Source organism: Helicoverpa zea, chromosome 6 (genome assembly GCF_022581195.2).
Source record: "Helicoverpa zea isolate HzStark_Cry1AcR chromosome 6, ilHelZeax1.1, whole genome shotgun sequence".
Taxonomy (NCBI): Eukaryota; Metazoa; Arthropoda; class Insecta; order Lepidoptera; family Noctuidae; genus Helicoverpa; species Helicoverpa zea.
In genome coordinates, this window is record NC_061457.1 from 11,540,266 (window position 1) to 11,561,663 (window position 21,398).

Genomic DNA, 21,398 nt, shown 5'->3' on the forward strand with positions numbered 1-21,398 from the left:
ATACATGATATAAGTACACTGTCGTCTCTTATACTTGCATCTCTTGGTGTGCAAAATAAGTATTGTAGTAGGTATAGAAGTTTAGTTAAAAATCCTACTTATATTATAAATGTGAAAGTTTGTGAGAATGTATGGATGTATGTTTGTTATTCAATCACGCAAAAACGGCTGGACCGATTTGATTGAAATTTGGTATGTAGATAGGTGATACCCTGGATTAACACATAGGCTTTTTATCAACACACCACGCGGGCGTAGCCGCTGGCGGAAGCTAGTTATTCATATTTGTTTTAGACAACTTATACATAGATCTTGTATGGTATCGAAATTTCTTGTTTCAGTATAATGTATAAATATTAAAATAGGCTTAAAGAAATTAATATTTTTGTGACTTTATTTTGAGGTACCTTTCGAGAACTGATTTTGGCCTGTTATCAGTTCATCGATGTAAATAAACACCCTTCATTTATTTATACTAATAAACACAATTATCATTTTATCATCAAATGTTCATGAAAACTCCATTGAAAAAGTGTGACCCACAAAAAAAATCATTTTCGCCTTTTCCATCTTATCAAGAATCTTATTTCCCACTCATCATTTGTTTCACTGGTTCCCAGGTGTACATCGTGGAAGCTATTGTTAAGCTGTTCATATGAGAAGATTAACATTCTACTTCATTTGCAATTTAATTCGTGCCAAAATTAAATCTGATACATGCCATGGGTTACGGCTTTAGGTATTTGTAAGTGATAATTAGATTTTTAATACTTTTATAAGATTGTTTGCTGATATGGTTAAGGGTATTTAGAAGCCGTTTAATTAGTTAATTGAAAATAAATATGTGTACTCTTTGCAAAGTTTTTTTGTTTATTGCATTTACGAAAGCTCCCTTCAGGTACTTACTACAGCGAAATTTTTCTTAGAATAGATCACTCCGATTGCAATCTAAGCTAACTCCTAAATACTGAGGAGATTCTAAACTTTTCTTAATTTTTTTTCAACTCAGCAATTTACATAAGCGTCTAACAGTGATAGAGCAGCTTTTAGTGACGTTTCTACGACGTTTTACGACGACTAAAACAACCAAGGTCCCAACTCACCATTCATGATGATTATCGACAAACGCCGACATCGGTGAAACGTGCACCGTGTATGTATCGTTCGCAGAATACTCGAAGAGTCCATAGTAAGGGTTGAAGAGTTCTCTCGACAGCAGAAAGAAGAACTCTCGACTGGGCCCGCCGTAGTCCAGGCCTTCTTCTCCGTCCCAGAGGACACAGAGCTTGCCCTTCTGCAGTTCCTTCTTGCCGCACGACATGATTCTTCTGAACGCGTCTTCTAGGAGATGTTCGCGGCGAATGTGGAGTCTGGAATTAGTGGTTGTGATGTTAGATTAGGATATTATATTACTTAAATCTTACTTAATGAGTAATTCTTCGGTCGAATCTATACGAAATCAGTGCTAGATTTTATACCATTTGGCAGCAAGACTCTCTCTAGCTCTGTTAAATCAGAACATCAGGTTCAGATGACTTTTCTGTAGAATTTGTTGAACTTACTTATTGCTAAACATGTAGCTTTTAGTTGTTGAGGTGGCAAACTGCTACATGGGGAGGCCAAAGAAGCTCAAACCAACATAAGATTTTAAATAACGAGCAAACCATCTCGTCAGGTAAAAAATACGACAAAAAAACAACTTTTATAGAAAACTCACTTTAATTTGCCAGGCCCTTGTCCATAGCCTTTGCTCTCAAGCTTCCTGTAGAACGCTCGGAGCTTAGCCTCGAAGTCCCTGCGTTGGGGAGCAGGCGCTCGCGTGCTGCGCGCGGCGGCCGGCGACGCGGCTGGCGAGGGCGAAGCGCCCGCCGAGCCCGCGGCTACGGAGCACCCGCCCGCCGGCACATAGCTCATAATCTCCTGCTCGAACAGGCTGCGGAAGAAAGATGAAGTGGGTTAAGGATTGAGGTTTGAAGCTTAAAGATTAGGTAGATCGTACTTTTTTATAAGACAGTCTTATAAGGGATTTATATAGAAGCAGGGTTCCCAGACACTTAATAAGTGTCAAATAAAATGGATATTGTATAAAGTTGTATGCTGCACTTTACGGTTCCGAAACCAAAGCTAAAGATAAGACTGCAAAAATACTTAATCGTGGATTTCTGTGATCTATTGACGATTTGAAATGATTGAATAAAAATTCTTTATCTTCACTTTCTTTCTACGAATTAAATTTCCATACCTATCTCCATAATAATATAACAATAATTAATTGAAAATTGTTTGTTACCCTACCCAAGTAAACCATATTAACTGCGTAGGTACGCGGTCGCTAGAAGCTAATCCCTGGCTGGCCGCAATATGTGGCATGCCACAGTCACCCCCTTTAGGGAAGGGTTAACTAACTATATTAAAGAGGTTATATATGTATAAACTATATTAAAGAGGTTTGGCTTTAAGCTCGAGGTTTTATGGAATTTGAGGTAAATGAGGTTTAAGCCGGACTTGTATTAAGAGAATAATTTCTTCAGCGAAATTATTTTCAGTGTTAAAGTGGGCAAAACGAAATTAATTTAATGATTAATAAAATTAATAAAATACCAATTTAAAAAGTTAAAGTTTTATAATCGCGTTTAACAACAATCTAACGTATACTTAGATCGCAAACCGCGATAAGAATTAAAACAATAATAAAAAATACAAAAACTAAATTATATAAGTTTTTATTTGCAAAACCACTATGTATATTATTATAGACATTAAATAATTTTCTTCATTAGCACATAAGGAAGCGAATTGTACAAAGATTAGTTGTTATATTTCTAAAACGCAATGTAGGTCGCGTCCAAGGCTTTGTAATTGCATAGCCTATTACACTGGGCATAACAATGTTTGCAGCATTAAACTTCATATATAATTAAGTCAATTTCTGACAGACTTAAAAAAAAAAACAACTTATGTGAAAACGCTAAGAGTCTCCTGGCTTACCCATCGGCTCTTTCTTCCGAAGTTCTATTGGTAAGATAAAGCTTATAATATGTTCCTTTAGTGGTTTGTCATCGCTATGTGCAATAGAGACATAATAAAAGAGACCCGTAGACAAACCATTTGTTTGTGTCATGTAAATGATAAATGCACACAGCCAAGCTATCGCGCATAAAATCTTTTCAAAGGCCGAACAAAACAATCTGATGAGTACATTTGCTCACAATATTTTCGACCTTGTTACACGCAAAAATTTACATTTGCAAGCACTTCATTATCTGGTGCATAATGCTTCCCTATATAACAAATGTATGAGTAGTATAAACTGTATCGTGGTCAATTTTGTAATATCAATTAAAAGTAGGCTCCACATGTGAAAGTGTTCCTTCGTTATTTACCAGAGCGTAGACCATTAAAAGTAAAATAATAAACGTGAGCGGTGTGAAACTGTGCGGCTCATCCACAGCGCGCCATCACCTGACGTTAATGTGGGAGGCTTGAGACACGACTGTCTTCTAAAACAATTTCCAACACCAGCCATTATTAAAAACTTCATTAAACAAACGAGATAAGAACATCTGTTAAGTCCGTAGTCTCGCAGCAGTCGGCCAAACTGGCCACTAGGAGCAATGAACCGTGATAGATTATGACCAAAAAGACGAGAGCAAGGCCGGCCCACATAAGACAGAGACAAAACGCCCGGCTCTAGGTCCGTAATACCCGTAATCGATTTAGGAGAGCGGGAGATTTAGAACCGCAACGCCCCTCGCTCGTGGTCGACATTCGGTAATTAGTATAATAATTTCATTTGGGCCCCGAGAGTTATACGTGCAGACACGCCGCGCACGCACACCTCCCGGTGCTGCCTAGATCATTAGATATAGCTCTGTGTGCTTAGAATTGTAATCGATATTTTTTATTGTTAGGCCGGACGCCAAACAAATTGGGTAGACATAACAAAATTGGAGACTTTTCGACGTAATTCGATGTTGAAACAATGAGTTCGCCGAAACGTACATCGGCCGAAATCACGTACGCGTCGGTCATAATAACCTATCGAGCCCTTTTACAGAAGAACCTTCGGCTAATGTGTAGTTGATCTATTAAAAAGAAACGTGCGAGGCACTTTATGTAAGACACGTGCTTAATATTTGATCATGTGCAGCATTGTTTGCTGGTAAGGGCTCCGCGACAATAACCGAGGTAATAGAGGAACCTTTAAGTTGTCCGTCGAAGTGTGCAACAGTTGTAGCGCGCGTCCACACAAGGCCGTCTCCCGGCCGACCGCGGCCGTTTGATGGGAATGACCTAAAATTACCCGCAACGATACACATAATATTATCTGTTAGATGTGTGTACGTGTAAATTGTACGGTTTGTTATAAGATCGGTGAGAAAATAGTTTCCGGCACGCGATGCGAGAGTGAATTCGAATCGCATTTTTGTTCTCTAAAAGTCAACAAAAGGTACGGCTGTATGGTTCGTGCTTTCGTGATAGCATGATGGGGCAGTCATTACACAAGCATCCGGCATCGTCGACATATATCATCGAATGCCACCAATCCCCGAAAGTTAATGAGTATCGGAGGCATTCCCCCGGAGGTGGGGCGGCGCACGCGCCCCGGGCTGCGCGCGCGCCGGTCACGTCCCGCGCCGTGGCCGACAGGTGTGCGAGCCTGCGAGGTGTGTCTCGCGTCTCGACCAGCTCATTGTAAACACACGCCTGTGATAGCTCGCCAGATAACGCGGACGCTACCCGTGCCTGACGTCTTCATTCTGTGTCAGGGCTGAATCGGAGATGACGCTGCGAGATCTCAATCTCGTGTCTGTAGTAGTTATTTAATTAACAGTGACCGTGTCCAGACGATGCTTGATAAGCTTCGTCAAACTTGACTTACGAGGGACAGCTTAGGGAGTTTTACGAAGAGCTAAAACTTCAATAGTATAAAGTTTAGGAGTGCTGCGTGCACGTGTGTAACTTAGAGGCGTACTTTCACCGCATGCGCCCGTGGCCCTCGGCCCTAACTCATCGCCGAACAGCTGCCATTGATGACTGCTAAGAACACTTCCAAGTCGTTTGGAAACAATGCGTCTGCCTCCCGATATTTTAAAATAACATACTTTTGTGTTTCAACTTTCAACATTACAAAGACGAAAGCTTGCGATGCACATGGCACGACATGTGCTGCGTTTAGTTTTATGAAATTACATTTCTGCAATAAGATTTTTTTATAAGATTTTTTTACTTTTTTGGTAAGTGGATACATAATTTGTTTTTGACCAGGAACTTTAATGTTATCGGACGATGTAAAAATATGATGCAGTTTCCCATTAAGCTGGAAGCTTGTAATTAAGGTCCTAAACATAATGACCGGTGATGAGCAAGCGCCTTGGGCTCTGCAGCGCGTTAGAATGCCTCGCTGGGGGAAAGGAAAGCTGATCGTTGGCCTCTGGTCACTACATACTCATGTCATTTACCTGAAGCGGCAAGACGTATTGGAGAAATACTAGTTACTGGGATATTGAGAATTAGCTGGAGGCACTGCGTCTGTCTAAACCGTAACTAATTCGTAATTGTCACACGGTGGAAACGACTCAGAACGACTTGTCTTTAATACTTTGTCATAATAATACTCATGATAATAATCGGTTTGTATTACTTTTTTTTATCAAAAAATACGCTGGTTCTAAAGGGTCCTCAAAATCAAACTTTTTAAAGCCGTCAACATTTCAGTGGAACTCGAAAAATATCAAATTACTTCCGAGAATAAAAACTAATATTGACACGTAGATCCGAATCGAATTGCCACGTAACAATAGGCGTCTTGTTTAAATGTTAAGTCCCAAATGAATTATATATTTGTAGAAGGCAAAATGGTATTATGAAATGGCCGACATTGGCGCGACCTCTGTGGAATTAGAAGCTGATACGTGCTTAATAATTGTGCTAAATTACTTCCTTGGTCAACATACCATATTATGTTTATTTATTTATTAGGGTTCCGTACCCAAAGGGTAAAACGGGACCCTATTGTTTTCGCTTCTCTGTCCGTCCGTCTGTATGTCACCAGGCCGTATCTCATGACCCGTGATAGTTAGAGAGCTGAAATTTTCACAGATGATGTATTTTTGTTGCCGCTGTAACAACAAATACTGAAAACTAGAATAAAATAAATATTTTGGGAGGCTCCCATACAACAAACGTGTTTTTTTTCTCCGTTTTATAAATAATGGTACGGAACTCTTCGTGCGCGAGTCCGACTCGCACTTGGCCGGTTTTATTTGTTATAGATACCAGTGCTTTTGTACTCAGTATTATGGTACCTAGAGATGTAAGGACCAGTGTATATGACCTCATATTCCCCTACAAATAAACTGCTAATTAAGCCGAATAGGTACATTTTATTGGCATTGTTTTTGTATTTGATATTTGTTATTTATTTGCCATGAATTCCATGATTTTTCCTATACGACTGATCAGGAGGAAACTACGTGGGCTGTTACTAGGCCTGCGGTTTACTGGGATGATATAATAACGATACGAAATTATACACAAATACCATTATTAAATTTATTAAATATATGTATTTTTTGAATTAGGTGCTGTATAAAATGTTAAAATAATACATGAATTTTTATTTTATGAATAGTCCTCTTGCGGGCCAAAGGACCAAAAATTAGTTGTTGCTCATTGCTTAAGAATTAGGTTTTTGATATAAATATGCACATTTAAAGTTTTGAACTAACGCCTTATATGCAGGTAAGGTGTTTTTTTTATCTGCCATAAATCATAGCGATCCCATCTCACCTACAAATTAAGTTTCCAAGAAATTTTATAAATTGAAAAATATGCTGAGATTAAAGCATTATGTGATAATAGGTTACAGTATAAAAATAAATTTGCGTTAAATTAAATCTTCATATAGAGTATTAATGCATTAGGGATCAAGTTTAAGTTTTTTTAGCAAGTGGGCTTGCATGTAATGTAATCGATTAGGAGCTCCACAATTCTATCGCATTTTATTTGAACACTGACTCGACATTAATGTATGCTAATATCGCATTCAAACATAGACAAACCATAATGTCAAAGCAAAATGATACCAATAAATAAGTTTCAATTTGGCAAATAAACATTCACTTAGCTAAATCTGGACAACACCAAAACTGGACTTAAAAGAACAGAAAAAAAATCATTTTTCATTGCATTGAAGTATAATTATCATGGAGCTGAAAAATATGTGGTAAACGGTTGTGAACCACGTCACGCCTATTAGGATATTACGAAGGATTTCCGCTACTACTATGGCAACATAGACAAACAATTTATTGTGGACGCAATGAAAAGCAGACCTAGTAATCTGTTTTTTTTTCTGTATGGTAACCCACATTTTGTGTCTGTGTAATTTTTTTACCAACTTTATAAAAAAGAGACTATTTTACCCTACAAAACATTTGTTTTACCAACTTCCTGTAACGGAGGAGGTTCTCAATTCGGGTGTCTTTTTTTTCTAAATAAAATGTTGTGTCGCTGACACATTTAGTGTTAATCCTAGTCGGAAATAGTTATTATCTAGTAAGTGCAAGCGTACTTAAACTTATAAACACATACTTGCTTTGATAAGCCGCTAATCATTTGCACAAATAGCGCGAGTACAGAAAAGATTTTTTTTCATACTAACTGCATTTATTAATAATATCTTTGTTAGTTATTTTCACTCTGATATCGCTTTAATAGAGAGACATGTCCGTTAAATATTTAAAATACATGTGTCCACTTGATAATGTTCACCCTTAATTTCTTTGTAATTAATGAGCATGGGCCCCGGCGGAAGTTCACACAATGGCGCTGGGTAGGGGAAACAATGGCTGACATGGGACTTTGTTAAACTCTGACCTCCCAATCAGTATGAGCACTGCTTAATTATCAACGAGACACTGACATTAGTGGCCGTTCCCAATATATAATCTGTAGATAGAATTTTGACGTTAGTCCCATACAAGTAATGTCAAGTTCCTATCTCTAGTAAGGAAAACCACAGATAGATATATTAGGACCGGCTACAAGAGAACAAAATTCTGGAAACTTTCGATTAATCCAACTAAATATTGTGCTTCGTATGTATTCATGTGAACTTTCGCAAATATTACTTTCGGCCATATAACTTTCGCGAAAAAAGAAACAATTATGAGAAAAAAAAAACTACGAAACTAGAGCAAACTTAGGGATTGTTCACACCAAACGTATTGTCCGCCGCTGACTGTGAGTATACTCACTGTCTGCCCCAGTGTGAACGTCGACTCAATCTGCAGAACGCGTACTCACCAAGCCGACAATAGGCTATAGCGTACGATGCGCTACATGTGTGAACAAAAGAATAGGCTCTTGTAGGTTCACACTAGATGCGTACGCTGAGCGGCTGACTATTCTACACATAAAAGGGCTCAGTATTTGAAATTGCTCGTAGTATTTTATAAACGACAAAACTAGCGTAATTTATTTTTTTCAAATCAGACGTTTTACTGATATTTCAATTAAATGATGCGCATTCAGATAGTTGCCATTTGCGAAGCTCTAGAGGAAGACGAAAATAATAAAAAGAAGAGATTGTGGGTACATCCCTTAAATTTGAAGAGATGTTTTCTTGGTCAATTTCATACTTTATATTTCGAATATAGACTTTATCCAAATAAGTTCAAGAAATATTTTCGTATGACAGTAAAACATTCGATGAGTTACTATCTTTAATACGTTTAAGTTTATATAAAAGGGCCACTAATTATCGACGTGCTGTACCGACCGAGGCGCGGCGGTGCGTACGCGGCGGAGCGGCGCTATTCGGCAACTGCGTCCGCGTAGCCAATCCGCGTCCGCCGTGCATAGTCGCGTAGTAAAACAATCGGCCACTGAGAGTCAGCTACAACAGACGACGTAACAGCGTATAGTCGGTTCGGTGTGAACGACAATTTCAATATATATGGAAAAGCAATAAACTGCGTAACGCGCGCTCACAGTCAGCGACCGACAATACGTTTGGTCTGAACGATGCCTTATACATATGCAAGAACAGTTTTTACGGTAAGTGAATTTGGAGTACATTTTACAAAATACTGTGTCAAATATTTTGACTCGAAAGACCAAGAGAATGTTAAATGACGTAGACCTTAAAACATTTAAAAGGACCAAAAGACCAACTTTATGGGGAGGACCAAATTAAACGTACACGCATGTTTAATATGTTTACAACTGTTGACTTGCCGAAGGGATCTATAAACGAAATGTGGGTAACTCGTGCAATGAGTAATGTTTAATGACAGGAAACGCAAGGACAATGACCGATTGGCGGGAACACTCCCGCGCAGCTGAACACCGCTGCCTTTGCTTTGTTTCTTTATTTACTAATCTAAGCTTGTGTACACAACATACTAATCTAATTGTTAATATTTGTTGTTTGGAATACAGTAAATAAAGAAAAAAAAATATTTTCAGGGAAAATTGCGTTACGATTAAAGCAATGAGTTTACTAAAGCTTGATGATTCTGATAAGTACTCATCGTCATCTATTTAAAATGAAGTTCAAGGTGTTACAAAAACGTTAAAAAACTGATATGACAAGTCTATTGTGGGCTGTCGACAATCCAGTCCTTGGGCATGTGAGCGGCCACACCAGTTAGACTCGTCCTACAATGCCATTCCACACGACTGCCCTGGTGTCCAAGCTAGCCCTATTGTCACGCACTTTGCGCAGAAAAAACAACACCTAGGTAACAGGAGACGATTCATTTTGTTGAGAACATAAAAAAGACAAATATTGACATGCTGGAAATATTCGTCCTTATGAATTGAAAGTAAAGGCACATATTAAATTACTGCTAGTTTTTTTTACAGGCCATGGCCCTGGTGCAGCCATCCAAATAAAATAGTGAAACTAAACATGGGCGTCTTTTTAAATACAATACGTACATTAACAATTATTTAAATGGACCATTTAGACGGACCGAAAAAATACGAAAATGGTGTTATAAAAACAATGAGCATAAGAAAATAAGATTCTCCACACACGTTATAATCTAAACCACGGTGTTTGCCCAAACGCGAGAACCGACGCTAATGCGGCCAAAATTCTTCCAACGCCAAATCAGGTTGCGTGTATCAACAATTCTATTTTAAAAGGAATAGAGTTTACATTCCCGTGACTAATGATAGTAGATGAACTTGTCCATCTGTATCGGGCCGGTCATCGGGACCATCTAAGAGAATGATAGTTCCCATATCGAGTGGATTACGACCGAAACCATTACGCTTTACGACGATTTGATTGGTAACCCGCAACAAACGATATAGGAGCACGCCAGCACCGTATAAAGTATAGTACCGACACGTAAAAAGCCCACAATTTACGACTCCTCGTAAAACTTGTGTCCTATTGTTAATTTAAAAGCGATGAAGCGCGATAACTCACATTAACAACGTTTGTTTTAGCTATCGATAACGGAGAACGAGTAATTATTTTACGATTTGTTTGTTTTACGAAATACTTGATATTTCTTATCGATTTCATACTATGTTAGGTGTTTGCTAATAAAGGATCCCTTTTCATGACTAGGTAACTAAATACCACGCCTAGAGGAAAATAGTATCATAGTGAAGTTTTCCATAGAATTTGACCCATTCTTATGTAATAGAGTAGATAACGAAAATGGAATCATAAAAGAAAATGAAGGACAATACTCCAAATGTGAATGAGTAATGAAGACCGTGTTGGAAATAGTAACAAGTAAAGGTTACACTGAAATACGACTGATGACGTCAATGTAAAATTGATCTAGATATGTAGTATCTCTTGAATATAACACAAAGGCATTTCCTGGATACGAGTTTGAGATTTGAGACAGATTTGGCAGATATCCCAAATTTACAAATGCTCATTTAAATATTTTGCCAAGTTCTCTTTAAAGAAGTTATCTTTAAAGATCTATACAAATTCGCTCTTCGATCCTTGATTGTTTCGCGAAACGCAATTTTAAAGCTGATGCTTTAAGCCTTTTTCTATTTCTAGATTAAAAATACCATTTGAGCCGACAAAAATAAAAAAGTTCGGGGATCTGCGTTAAAAACGTCCCATTGAACATTATGAGTGTGTCTTTGACAACCCCCGCGCTTCCCGAAACGCTAGGAGCACAATAAGACGCACACAATTGTGCACCTTTCTGGAGCACAACTACAAAGGACCAGATTATATTGCAAACATCTTTGTACGGCTTACCGAAGATATTTATTGCGAACCATCGGCATTTAGTTGAAGATTCGCACGTTTTAATGTTTGGGACAAATCACAATAGTGGGATAGGTCCCTAACCCTTCGCGTTCGGAATTTATTGTGCTTTTAATATTTCCGTTAGCAACAATAATGTGTGAGCATAAACAACTACTGATAAGCGTTTTATTATATGAACGAAGAACTATTAAACCTCCTTCGATAGCAAATAATATAGTCGAGACTGTGCATTTGCGCGTTGGCTATACTTTAGCTTTTAATACCCCTAAGACATTAACCCGTGATTTATTGGGTATCTAAAACCGCATTTAATTTACGTTAATTTTCGCTTCCATTCTTGTATTAGAATTTCAACAGCGGCCATTAGCTTCATTATCTCTATTCAAGTGTCCGTAGAGCGATCAATGATCATTACTCAGTTTTATGTATCTTATATTTGACGCAATAAAAAGGACATCGATGAAAACTCCAAATTACCTATTCTCACGACCATTAAGTTTAAAACAGGATATATATTTCTGGAGAAGTCGACAGAGGAAGCTGTCTTTCATAGAAATTATGTGGAGATAGTTGAGATCAAAGTAAAAACTGGACGGCCGTTATGAGGTACCAATCAATTAACTGACTTTTGGAAATTGGAGATTCATTTAAATTGACTTTATTTAAAATATAATCCAAACTCTGTATTAAACCTACTAACGGTCTTGATGTACCGGAAACTTTCAGACTCAGTAAAGCTCCTAATAGAAAATGTTGTACAGGGTAGTTTTTCTACCTACGAAATATTACTGCCTATTGGTTATGTCAGATGTCGCAATATGCGACTATGTATTTGAATTGTTCATCAGTTGGGTCGCCATTTTATTTTAAAATTAACCTTTTTGGAAAATAATTAGCAAGAAAATTAAAACAGATCAATCTTAAGCATTGAGGTCGATCGAGATTACTGCGGGCGGACGTTTTACGGAACTTTGCCCTATTAATTTTAGATAGGGTCCGATAGCAGCAGCCTGGCAGCGTGTTGGCCAATGCCTTGTGACGTCATAAAAATTGGCTATCCAGCAAAATTACACGGTGCACCATTTATTCGCAAGTTGGCGATCAGAATCGTGAGTTGTAACGACTTACTATGATCAATGTCTGACCAGTCACTATTCCGTGATATAAATTGTAAAATGGGCTTTGTGGAGTCCCTTGTTTATGCGAGAAAATAGGTCGTCCGGAAACGCGAATGACCTCTACATTATAACCCTGAGTTCAAAGGGCTGCCAGCTGTATTTTATCCCCACACAGTTACATTGTTGGTGTCTAATTTATTAGATGCTGGTGCCTATTGAATTGTTTTGGTAAAAAAGGGAATTTGGACCGTAAAAAATAGGAGGCTTAACACTAATGTGCGGCATAAAAATGAATGGTGCTAATGATTAGCACAGTTCATTAATGACCATGTTAGCTAATACAATCTATAGTAAACACCGGTAGTTAATACATAACGCCCAGCTTTATTACGAGTACCTTCACCTAAATCAGCTTAAGATCAGTTTCACTTAAAACAATGGATCCCCATTACGCAAACTAGAAGAATACATAACATGATCGTCAAAAAAACCATGCGTGCTAATCTCATTCGCGTTGAACATTCATCAAAATTTATGACGACTAAATTGGCCAAATAATGATTTAGGCTCATCATAGATTCGGATCTTGCCGTGTAATGCAATCGTTACCATGATATCCAACACTTCATAATTTCGGTGTAATCAAGACTATTTTGGATCCTACGAACAGCCTTCACGAAAGCCATTAAGGTACGATTTCATGCCTCCAATCGATATTGACATTGGTAATGGTAATGAGTGTTGGAAAATTCATGAAGTGTATGACTCCATAAATAATGGTAACCTTTTATGGATAGTGAAAAAGTAGTTCCAGTACCAGTATTATTTTTATTGATGGGAAAGCATGTAGAAATATCAAGTTTATAAGTCTGGGTGCCACAGACTTAATTTTAAGGTCTGTAATATTCAAAGAACGTTAATTTGAAACAGTGTCTTAGGGGAAAGTAGACTAAACCGCTGTGTTGGTGAGAATAGTCGTTTACAAATCAACAATGATGAATGGCACGGGAGCGGATGGCAGGTCAGATAATAGGTGGCGTAATTTTTGCATAACCTATTGGAGGTTTCTATTTCGTGAGACAACGGAAAACGACAACTTGAAGATGAATGAACACATTAATAAAAACGTTTGGTTTGTTACGCATGCAGCTGAAAGCGCACGCATCTTTACGATGCGGTGAACGTGCGAATAGGAGCACTTGCGCAAGCGCATACGACAAGCGACGACTCGGCGCTTCACTGTCGAGAAATGGGCTTTTATTGCCACCATTTATCTACTCTAGTTGCGTTTATGATAAATTGTCATGATAAACAATTTTCAGATGCAACTTTCTGCTCTCGCACCTATAAAATGGTAATGCGAGAAAATTGTTTCTTTAGTTAAAATTTTGCAATATCAATGTTATTGTTTTGATTCAGTTTACTTACAGACTGAAGACGACGCCAAAAGTTTTCGAGATGACTCCCATGGTCTTCTTCCAACCCTTGATGAATTGGCGGCGGCGCGCCCCCCGGGGCGGCACTGTGCGCGCCCCGAGCTCCGGGTAAGAATTAATTTTGGCGGCCTTCGAAGCCTCCAAGCAAACTCCTCATCACTGGCTCAGTCACTTCACTGGTCAAAATTAGTAGCGCACTGCATAAACTCCTTAACTCATGTCAAGAAACTGTGTGTCCAACTTTATGAAGGGTCCCACCCTGTGCTGGCGACGTAGGGCCCACCTCATTACAATACAATCCACTCCTGACGACTTATTTCGATTGTCCAATTTGAATATCAAATCGGTGCACAGTCACGGAAGGTTCGATGAACATCGCACTCGTAGCGGCGAGTGGTCGGACGATGCGTGCGCTCGGCGTGGAGGCGCGGACTACACTGCCTCACTGTGATTGTATCGTAGAGCCGGCTGTCGGGGACGCTACGCCGGCCGCTACGGGGGTGTTGTTTGACTTCGTAAGCTCGCCTGACTCACTCTGCAATTGCGTTGTTTTACGGCGTTATGTTTGTCCAGGCGGCTGCATAACATTTCATTTGATGCAGTTTCAATTTAGCGGAAAATCTCTACGCGGAAGACACCTGCAGGCACGTTGTCAGATTTCGCACGCGACAATTACGCACGATTCAAAAACGGAGCTCGCTTTCATGTTACTCATTGAACGCCTAGAGGTGTTTCTTGCGTGAACGTCTCGCCCTAAGACCGCTGTCAGTGCTGGATAGTACTCGAGTACAACGAAGTGACGTAATTGTTCAATAAATTGTCCAGTAATCGCCTACGCAAGTTTCAAATGTGCAATGATATTGCAGTGCAGGCTTTTCGTGCACTGCCAATTTGTTGATGTCAGAGTGAGCTCAGTCCTGACTCATTGTTATGCGCATATAATAAGACCTTATATTACGAGGGTACCACATATAGAACTTCAAAACTTATATAAAAAACATGCATATCTTGAAACTACAAGGATGATTCGTACCAAGGATGAGTAGGTTGCAGTTGAGATACCTACCAGCAGTTAAGCAATAATTTATAGCACAAACAAAAATACCACTAACATAAAATTTTGAAAGGAAACTAGCTATTAAAATATTTAAGGATAGCAGTTAAATATTTAATATGTTTGAGGATAAATAAATAATGTATATTTCCACAGCTCTTACGTACTAATTTATCTGAGCTGGGTTATAACTAGAGCATGTACCCTGGCATTAAGTCATTCCTTTACATCCTTGGCTTAGAACAAGTGTCCATCAGCACGCAAGTCCACTTACAATCTCATGCTCAACCGGTAACCTTATTACTAGTATTTATAGACTATTTATAAACGCAATCCTGGCTGCAGACATGTTGTAGGGCGAACTTGGAGGAATTCTTTGTCAATTTATTGAACTGCATAGTGTTTGTTGAATTTATCTCTCGCTGGCATGGTAGAGTTGCTGCCTATTGAAAAGCAAAAGCATTTTATTTTCTGCAAAGTAGGATTTAGACCTTCCCTTTAGGAGCGTAATTCCCAGAGGCACTTAATTTGTCAAATCAGATCTAAACAGGAGATAACATAGACAAGGAAAAAATAGTAGCTAGAATCATCCAATACATTTTCAATATAACTCATATGACGTCTGTAAGTTGAACACACGTGTGTAACATATCGCTGACCCAAATCTGCGATGGTAGATGGTAGGACCCCACTCTACGCAGCACCCGTATGTCACGACCTTCTGTAACTACTGTTTATTTTGGAATACAGATTATATCTGAAGGGGATAACTTATAATCTAATCCAAGGAAAGTATATTTGGGAGTCCTCTTGTTTTCTAACTCGATGATCTGATCAGCGGACGAAAGGAACAAATTGGAAATACTCGTAGTGCCTAGTATGTGAAAGGGGAAGTTGTGGGGGATATTTAAAATAAATTTCCTATTATTCCCCGATAGGCTTCGACGTTAATGGAGTAAACAACTTTCTAAACAGTTTCCCTGACATACTTATAATTACTGCACTGTCCTCGGCCGCGTCCTCGGGCCCTAATGTGTAATACAGTGGACTATGACGTCAAAGCTCTCAAGGGTCCACTAATATAGTTTATTTTCCATCAATATTGCTATCATGTCCTTGTTGAACTACCTATCCGTTCGGTTCAATCGACTCGAGCTTCGTTTTGATGATAACCTACTTTCAGAAACAGAAATAGGTACACAACATTGTAGATATCTCTATTTTTACGAATGATGTTTCGTTTTTGTTTTGACCTGAATTTATGGATAGTAAACAATTTACTAAAAGGATTGACTTTTACCTTCATCGTGTCCCACGCACGCAGAGAAATTAGCTTTACAAAGTTCTATCACAAAAATCATGTTCATCGTTTAATATATGTATTTATTTCTTGTTTAAATTTTCAGTTCACATTAGTCGCGGCCTCAAAATTTCAATAATAACTCATCTGTCGTGTTTACAAAAATTATCTTCCTGAATGCTTGTCAAATTAAATATTAGCGAAATAATGCAGCATTGAATCGCGTGTCTAAACGAATTAGTGACCAAATGTTGAGGTTTAAAATTTTGTCCGTGTAGAAGTGGCCTAGTTACTAGGCCACTTGTACACATCTATTTAACTAGTATCAGTATAATACAATGTATATGTTAAAGTGTGGCCTCAGCCAGCAGAGTAGTCAGAGACTCAATGCTCTCGTCACAAACGTGTAAAGTTGTTAAAGAAAATATTACGCCTCGAAGGACCAAACCAGTCTATTTTATGACTGGGATTTTAAATAGCGGCCGTAATTAGCAATAGCTTAAAGTAAACATGACATATCCTGGGCTCTAGGCAGTTAGCCCTGGAACCACATAAATGACTGACTATTTAACGTGACAAGAGATACTTATAAAATTATCTCATTATCTCCTCTTTAAAATATTAAGCGACACGTATATTTTTCTCTAAGCGTTAAGTAGCAGCATTAAGTATTCACGGCTAGTATTTTTTTTATTTTGTGCACTCCTTAAATAGGAGGCAGCATGCCTGTAATCAAACAGTTGTACAGATTTTGCACAACCTACTAGTACCTTGAAGAAAATACGTGTTTTAACTCAGTCATCTTAACCAGGGCCCTTTAATTACGACGGGAACCAATACCACTGTTTTGCGTCAACCTGTATGAGATTTAAGTAACATTAAAATACCTATATCGAAAATGACTCTTTCACCTATCGAGAAAATACATCAACATTGCTTATTAGCAACAAACCGGTGACGTTTTAGAATACGTAGTACTATCCCTATATACGTAACCGAAGGTAAAGTCTTAAAAGGAACTGTAATTATAATATTCTGATGTACTAAGACTAGTCATCTACGTCACGTGGAAATGTTAATCTTAACTTGTTGTTTCTAGTGGGTTTGCTTGTATTCCAAGGGTTAGTTATTAATTCAATCTTTCGATCTATAGAAACTATTACATTGATCATTGGAAGGCAGGTGCCAAATGCCAATCAGTTCGGTGGTTTATCTTTAAACGCATGACAAACAAACATTCAGACATACATATTCAATATTAATTAAGCGAGGAAAAATACAGCTTATACAAGTATCTAGACAGACAGTCTAAGTGCAATGACACATAGGAATTGCTTATAATTGTGTAATTGATTATTTTACGCTCGCGCCAAAGTATGCGTCTTTGTCACATCAACGTTTTTTCCTATTCTACGTAAAATGCCGTGTCGGACGTTTTAGGTCACAGCCTTTTCCGATATCCGTGGAAAAATAGATGATGAGTCTTGTTTATCTAAGAACTTTTCCTTGGGTAATTATGACTTCCGAATACATCTGTTCAATCAGTATGTATGTGCAAGTCTTTTTCTTCATTGCATATCTATCAGTCGTCACTTAATTATTTCCTTTTACATTTCTATTACACAGTTCATCTGGTGTCTTACTTTATATTCCGCTAGTCTTAAAGCCATCCACATTCTTACTTAGAACATCCATCGTCACAATACTTTCAAATTGAAAGGCATGTAGGCAACGTTATGTTCTTACAAATGATCGTAGATGAGACAAAATGCTCTTCCAGGATTTTTTTGATATAGGGAGCTAGCTGTTGCGTGGGTTTTCATTTATCTCCTACATAACATACTCTAATGTAACTACTTAAACAATAAAATGTACTTTATTTATGCAAATGTTATGTCCAAGAGGTGACCTAAGTTAAGATTAATTTGTGAACACGTTTAAATCTTGTACTTTTTAGGCACTGTCAGTTTTCGTTTATTTTGAGCACTGAAAACAATGTCAGTACCCACATTTAATTATTTAAATTATACATTGTTCTGAAAATTTAATTTCCCATTATCAACAATGATGACGTATTAATTTGAGAAAATACGTTAATATTTATTTAATTGATTCGTCCTTGACTCTGTTACGTTATCATTGACTGATACCTAAATTAATTAGCGTGAAGTGTCACAAAATAATAAATAAGCGAATATACTAGAGTCCACCTGAATTCATTAAATGAGGAAACATTCGATGTATGTAGTTAAACATTTAAATACGAACAAATAAATTCTTATATTATACTTGAATATTTCTCTATTAGGTATATGATTTTCTTAGTATTTATAAAATTGCTTTGCATTTGAGAGTTTTGCAGCAAAATCTAATTCTATTGAAACAAGTTATTATTGTCCGATGTTATTTTATTACAGGACAACGTCCTCATTATCCTGCCTTCAGTATCCTGTCTCCAGTACATTTGTAGCACGTATCAGCTCTATATTTTCTATGTCCATCCTAAGGCTGTGTTTATGTACCCTCTGGCAATTCTGAATAATTATAGAATTCTTCATCGCCATCTCTTTGCTACGATGCGTGTTAATTTTATCCGCTGTGGCTGTAATCTTGAACCTTCCTTGCATTTTAATTAGCCAATACATTTTTCTAAAGTACAATTTCTGTTTTTTTATTTCTCTGTCATTCTGTTTTCATTGGTGTTCCTTGGGAGAGGCCTACGTTCAGCCGTGGATGGCAATGGATTGATACAGTGACGATGATGAACATTTTATTGTTGATCAGATATTCTTTATTCCACTTCATGACAAACGTAAACAAACAATAGTTCTAATTTTGAAATTAATGGTTACAGATTTGGCGCCGCCTTGAACTTCCTACAATCCTATGTGTCTTTGGGTACTGACAACAGTATACAAAGGATTATTTAACGGTATATATGATATGGCTATGTGGTACTTCCTTCAATTATATTATTTGCGTAACATGTCGGAAGATGTGAAGATGATCAGTTATGTTCTCTTTAATTGCCAGTATGGTTTAGAACATGCTAGTTTACTATGTTATCTCATGTTCTACAGATGTTATCCTGAAATGGTTGCCGAGGAAAACGGTTGTTATCTGATCATAGGAGGAAATAATTATTTTTTCCATAGGAATACGCAAAATGCGATTAGTTGGCGTAATTAAATATTTATACTTTTAGAAGTCTGTAAAGATAAAAAGCAATGACAAACTCCCTATATATTTTTTTATTATTTACCTCTAGAGCTTCCATAAATGAGATGTATTAAATTAAAGAGGTTGAAAAACTTCTGGATCCTTTTCTCCACCATATTAATAAACGAGGCCGATATTTTTCCCAGTTTGAAAAATCTAAATTGGTCCTTAGATCCGTACCGGTTGTAAGTTACATGAGATGGGGACTACCTATGTGTGTGCGTACATCTAATATATCCCTGTCGCCTTAAGGATGGGGATGGGTCATCGCACACGAGGTATGGAAGGTCTGACAGGACGGCGTGCTCCCGTGCGCGTGCCAGCCCCACTGTCATGTTGTATGCTGTCAAATGTCGAATAGAGTATCGGGACGGTACTACTTTGTTTCTGTGTTTAGTGGTTTGAAGGGTGCTTGTCACAATATTCGAAGAAAGTGAGCTGAGAATGTTTCGAGGGTGCTTGTCACAATATTCGAAAAGGGAAGGCGAGCTGGTAATGTTTCGAAGGTAAAATAATTCAATACAGTTAGCTGGGTTAGTAATATGGCAACTACGAAATACCCTAGGCCGGTTCTCCACACAAGCTGAGCATATTTTACCTGATATGGTAAACTGCGGTGGTGAAACACAATATCTTAGGGAGCCCTTCGCTTCCAATCACTATTAAGATCGTTAATGTGTTTATTGGAAGATCAGATTTGAGTTGGCTAACCGCATGTTATTTTTTTTCTATTCAGCTTCTTCACCAGAAGCCAAGCAGTAATAGGAACTACTGTTTTATAATACAAAAATAGCTAAAACAGTCATTAAAGTTGCCAAAGTTTAACAGTAAAACGAAAACCAGACTATTGAGGGAATTTTTACAAATGATTTCCTAATTTTTATCGTTTTGCATTCTAGTTTTCAGTGGGGCCATAAAACGGGCGCCGTTCATTACACGTACTTTTACTCTCACCGGCGGTTTAACAAAGAGACAAGGGCGCGGGACTCTATTCACAACGCTCAATGTAACGTTACATTGTTTGTCATCTAATTACAACGCCATTAAGTCGTTGAGAAAAGGATTTTTGTAACATTTGTTATTGTTAGTGACACGCGTCCTTCCAAAGCTCCGCCTATGGCAAGCCGAGGCCTTTCAACAATACAATTCTGTTATACCTAACTAATTTGTGTAAATGTTCCAATGAGTCATGCTATGGCTAATATTGGAAACTAATGTTTGTGTATTTATTTAACTCATAAACTAAGTTAAATGACATCACTTTAATTCTAATGCAACGTTCACAATATGCTGAAAAGTCATCGAAATATTCACAAAACCTGAACCAAATTGAGGATGATCACAATAGAAGCAAACAAACAGCTTGACTCAAACAAAACACATTGCAGCACAAAGTATCTACTTATATCTTCGATAATTATAGCCTAAGCTCAAGAAAGTTCAAAGAAATGGTAAATCAAAGAATTGAATCCTCAGAAACGGGCGGGTGCGCGGGCGCATCTACCTGCGTCAGGCCACTACTGCGTACCGTTAGATGAAAAAAATGGTATTGTGGCCCCAAGCTGTTGCCGGGGAACCAAAGGGTGCAGCGATTAGTGGGCTGACCTTATAAGCAATTATTTTCACGGAGACTCATAATGTTGAAGAAAGTTTTATCGAGAAGAAGTGGGTTCTCCAGTTAATTTTCTTAAAGAGAATAGGGAATGACAATCAGCTAAACCATCTATTTAAAATGACCAAGGAAAACACGTTAAGTTAATTCAAATTAAAAAATCGACAAAATAATAAACCGAAGGTAATCTTTTGTCCTGGAAATCAAATTACATACATAATTTACAAATCAATTTCAGAATTCATCAAGGTTGTATTTTCAGTAATTCTTTACAAGACCGAAATACCCATTGTTTGGCGTGCAATCAATATTTATTTATTTATCGAAACTCTTTGCATAAAAGAGATAGCAAGGACGAATTTCTTGACGGAACCCTTCGAAGCTAAGCTATACAAA

At 37.8% G+C, this 21,398-nt stretch overlaps 1 protein-coding gene across 9 annotated transcripts in view; it reads right to left on the reverse strand.

The window, feature by feature from the left end:
• LOC124631018 (E3 ubiquitin-protein ligase HECW2) overlaps positions 1-21,398 on the reverse strand; it is a 91,842-nt gene that overhangs the window by 5,216 nt on the left and 65,228 nt on the right. For 8 of the 9 annotated variants that reach the window (XM_047165109.1, XM_047165111.1, XM_047165108.1 and 5 more), the window contains 2 exons: positions 1,718-1,933; positions 1,104-1,370 (listed from right to left, as the gene is read on the reverse strand). In XM_047165109.1, coding sequence (XP_047021065.1) covers positions 1,104-1,370; positions 1,718-1,933 — 483 coding nt within the window. Of the gene's footprint in view, positions 1-1,103; positions 1,371-1,717; positions 1,934-13,809; positions 14,248-21,398 lie in introns of those variants that run through there. The other variant, XM_047165116.1, reaches the window with a different exon arrangement.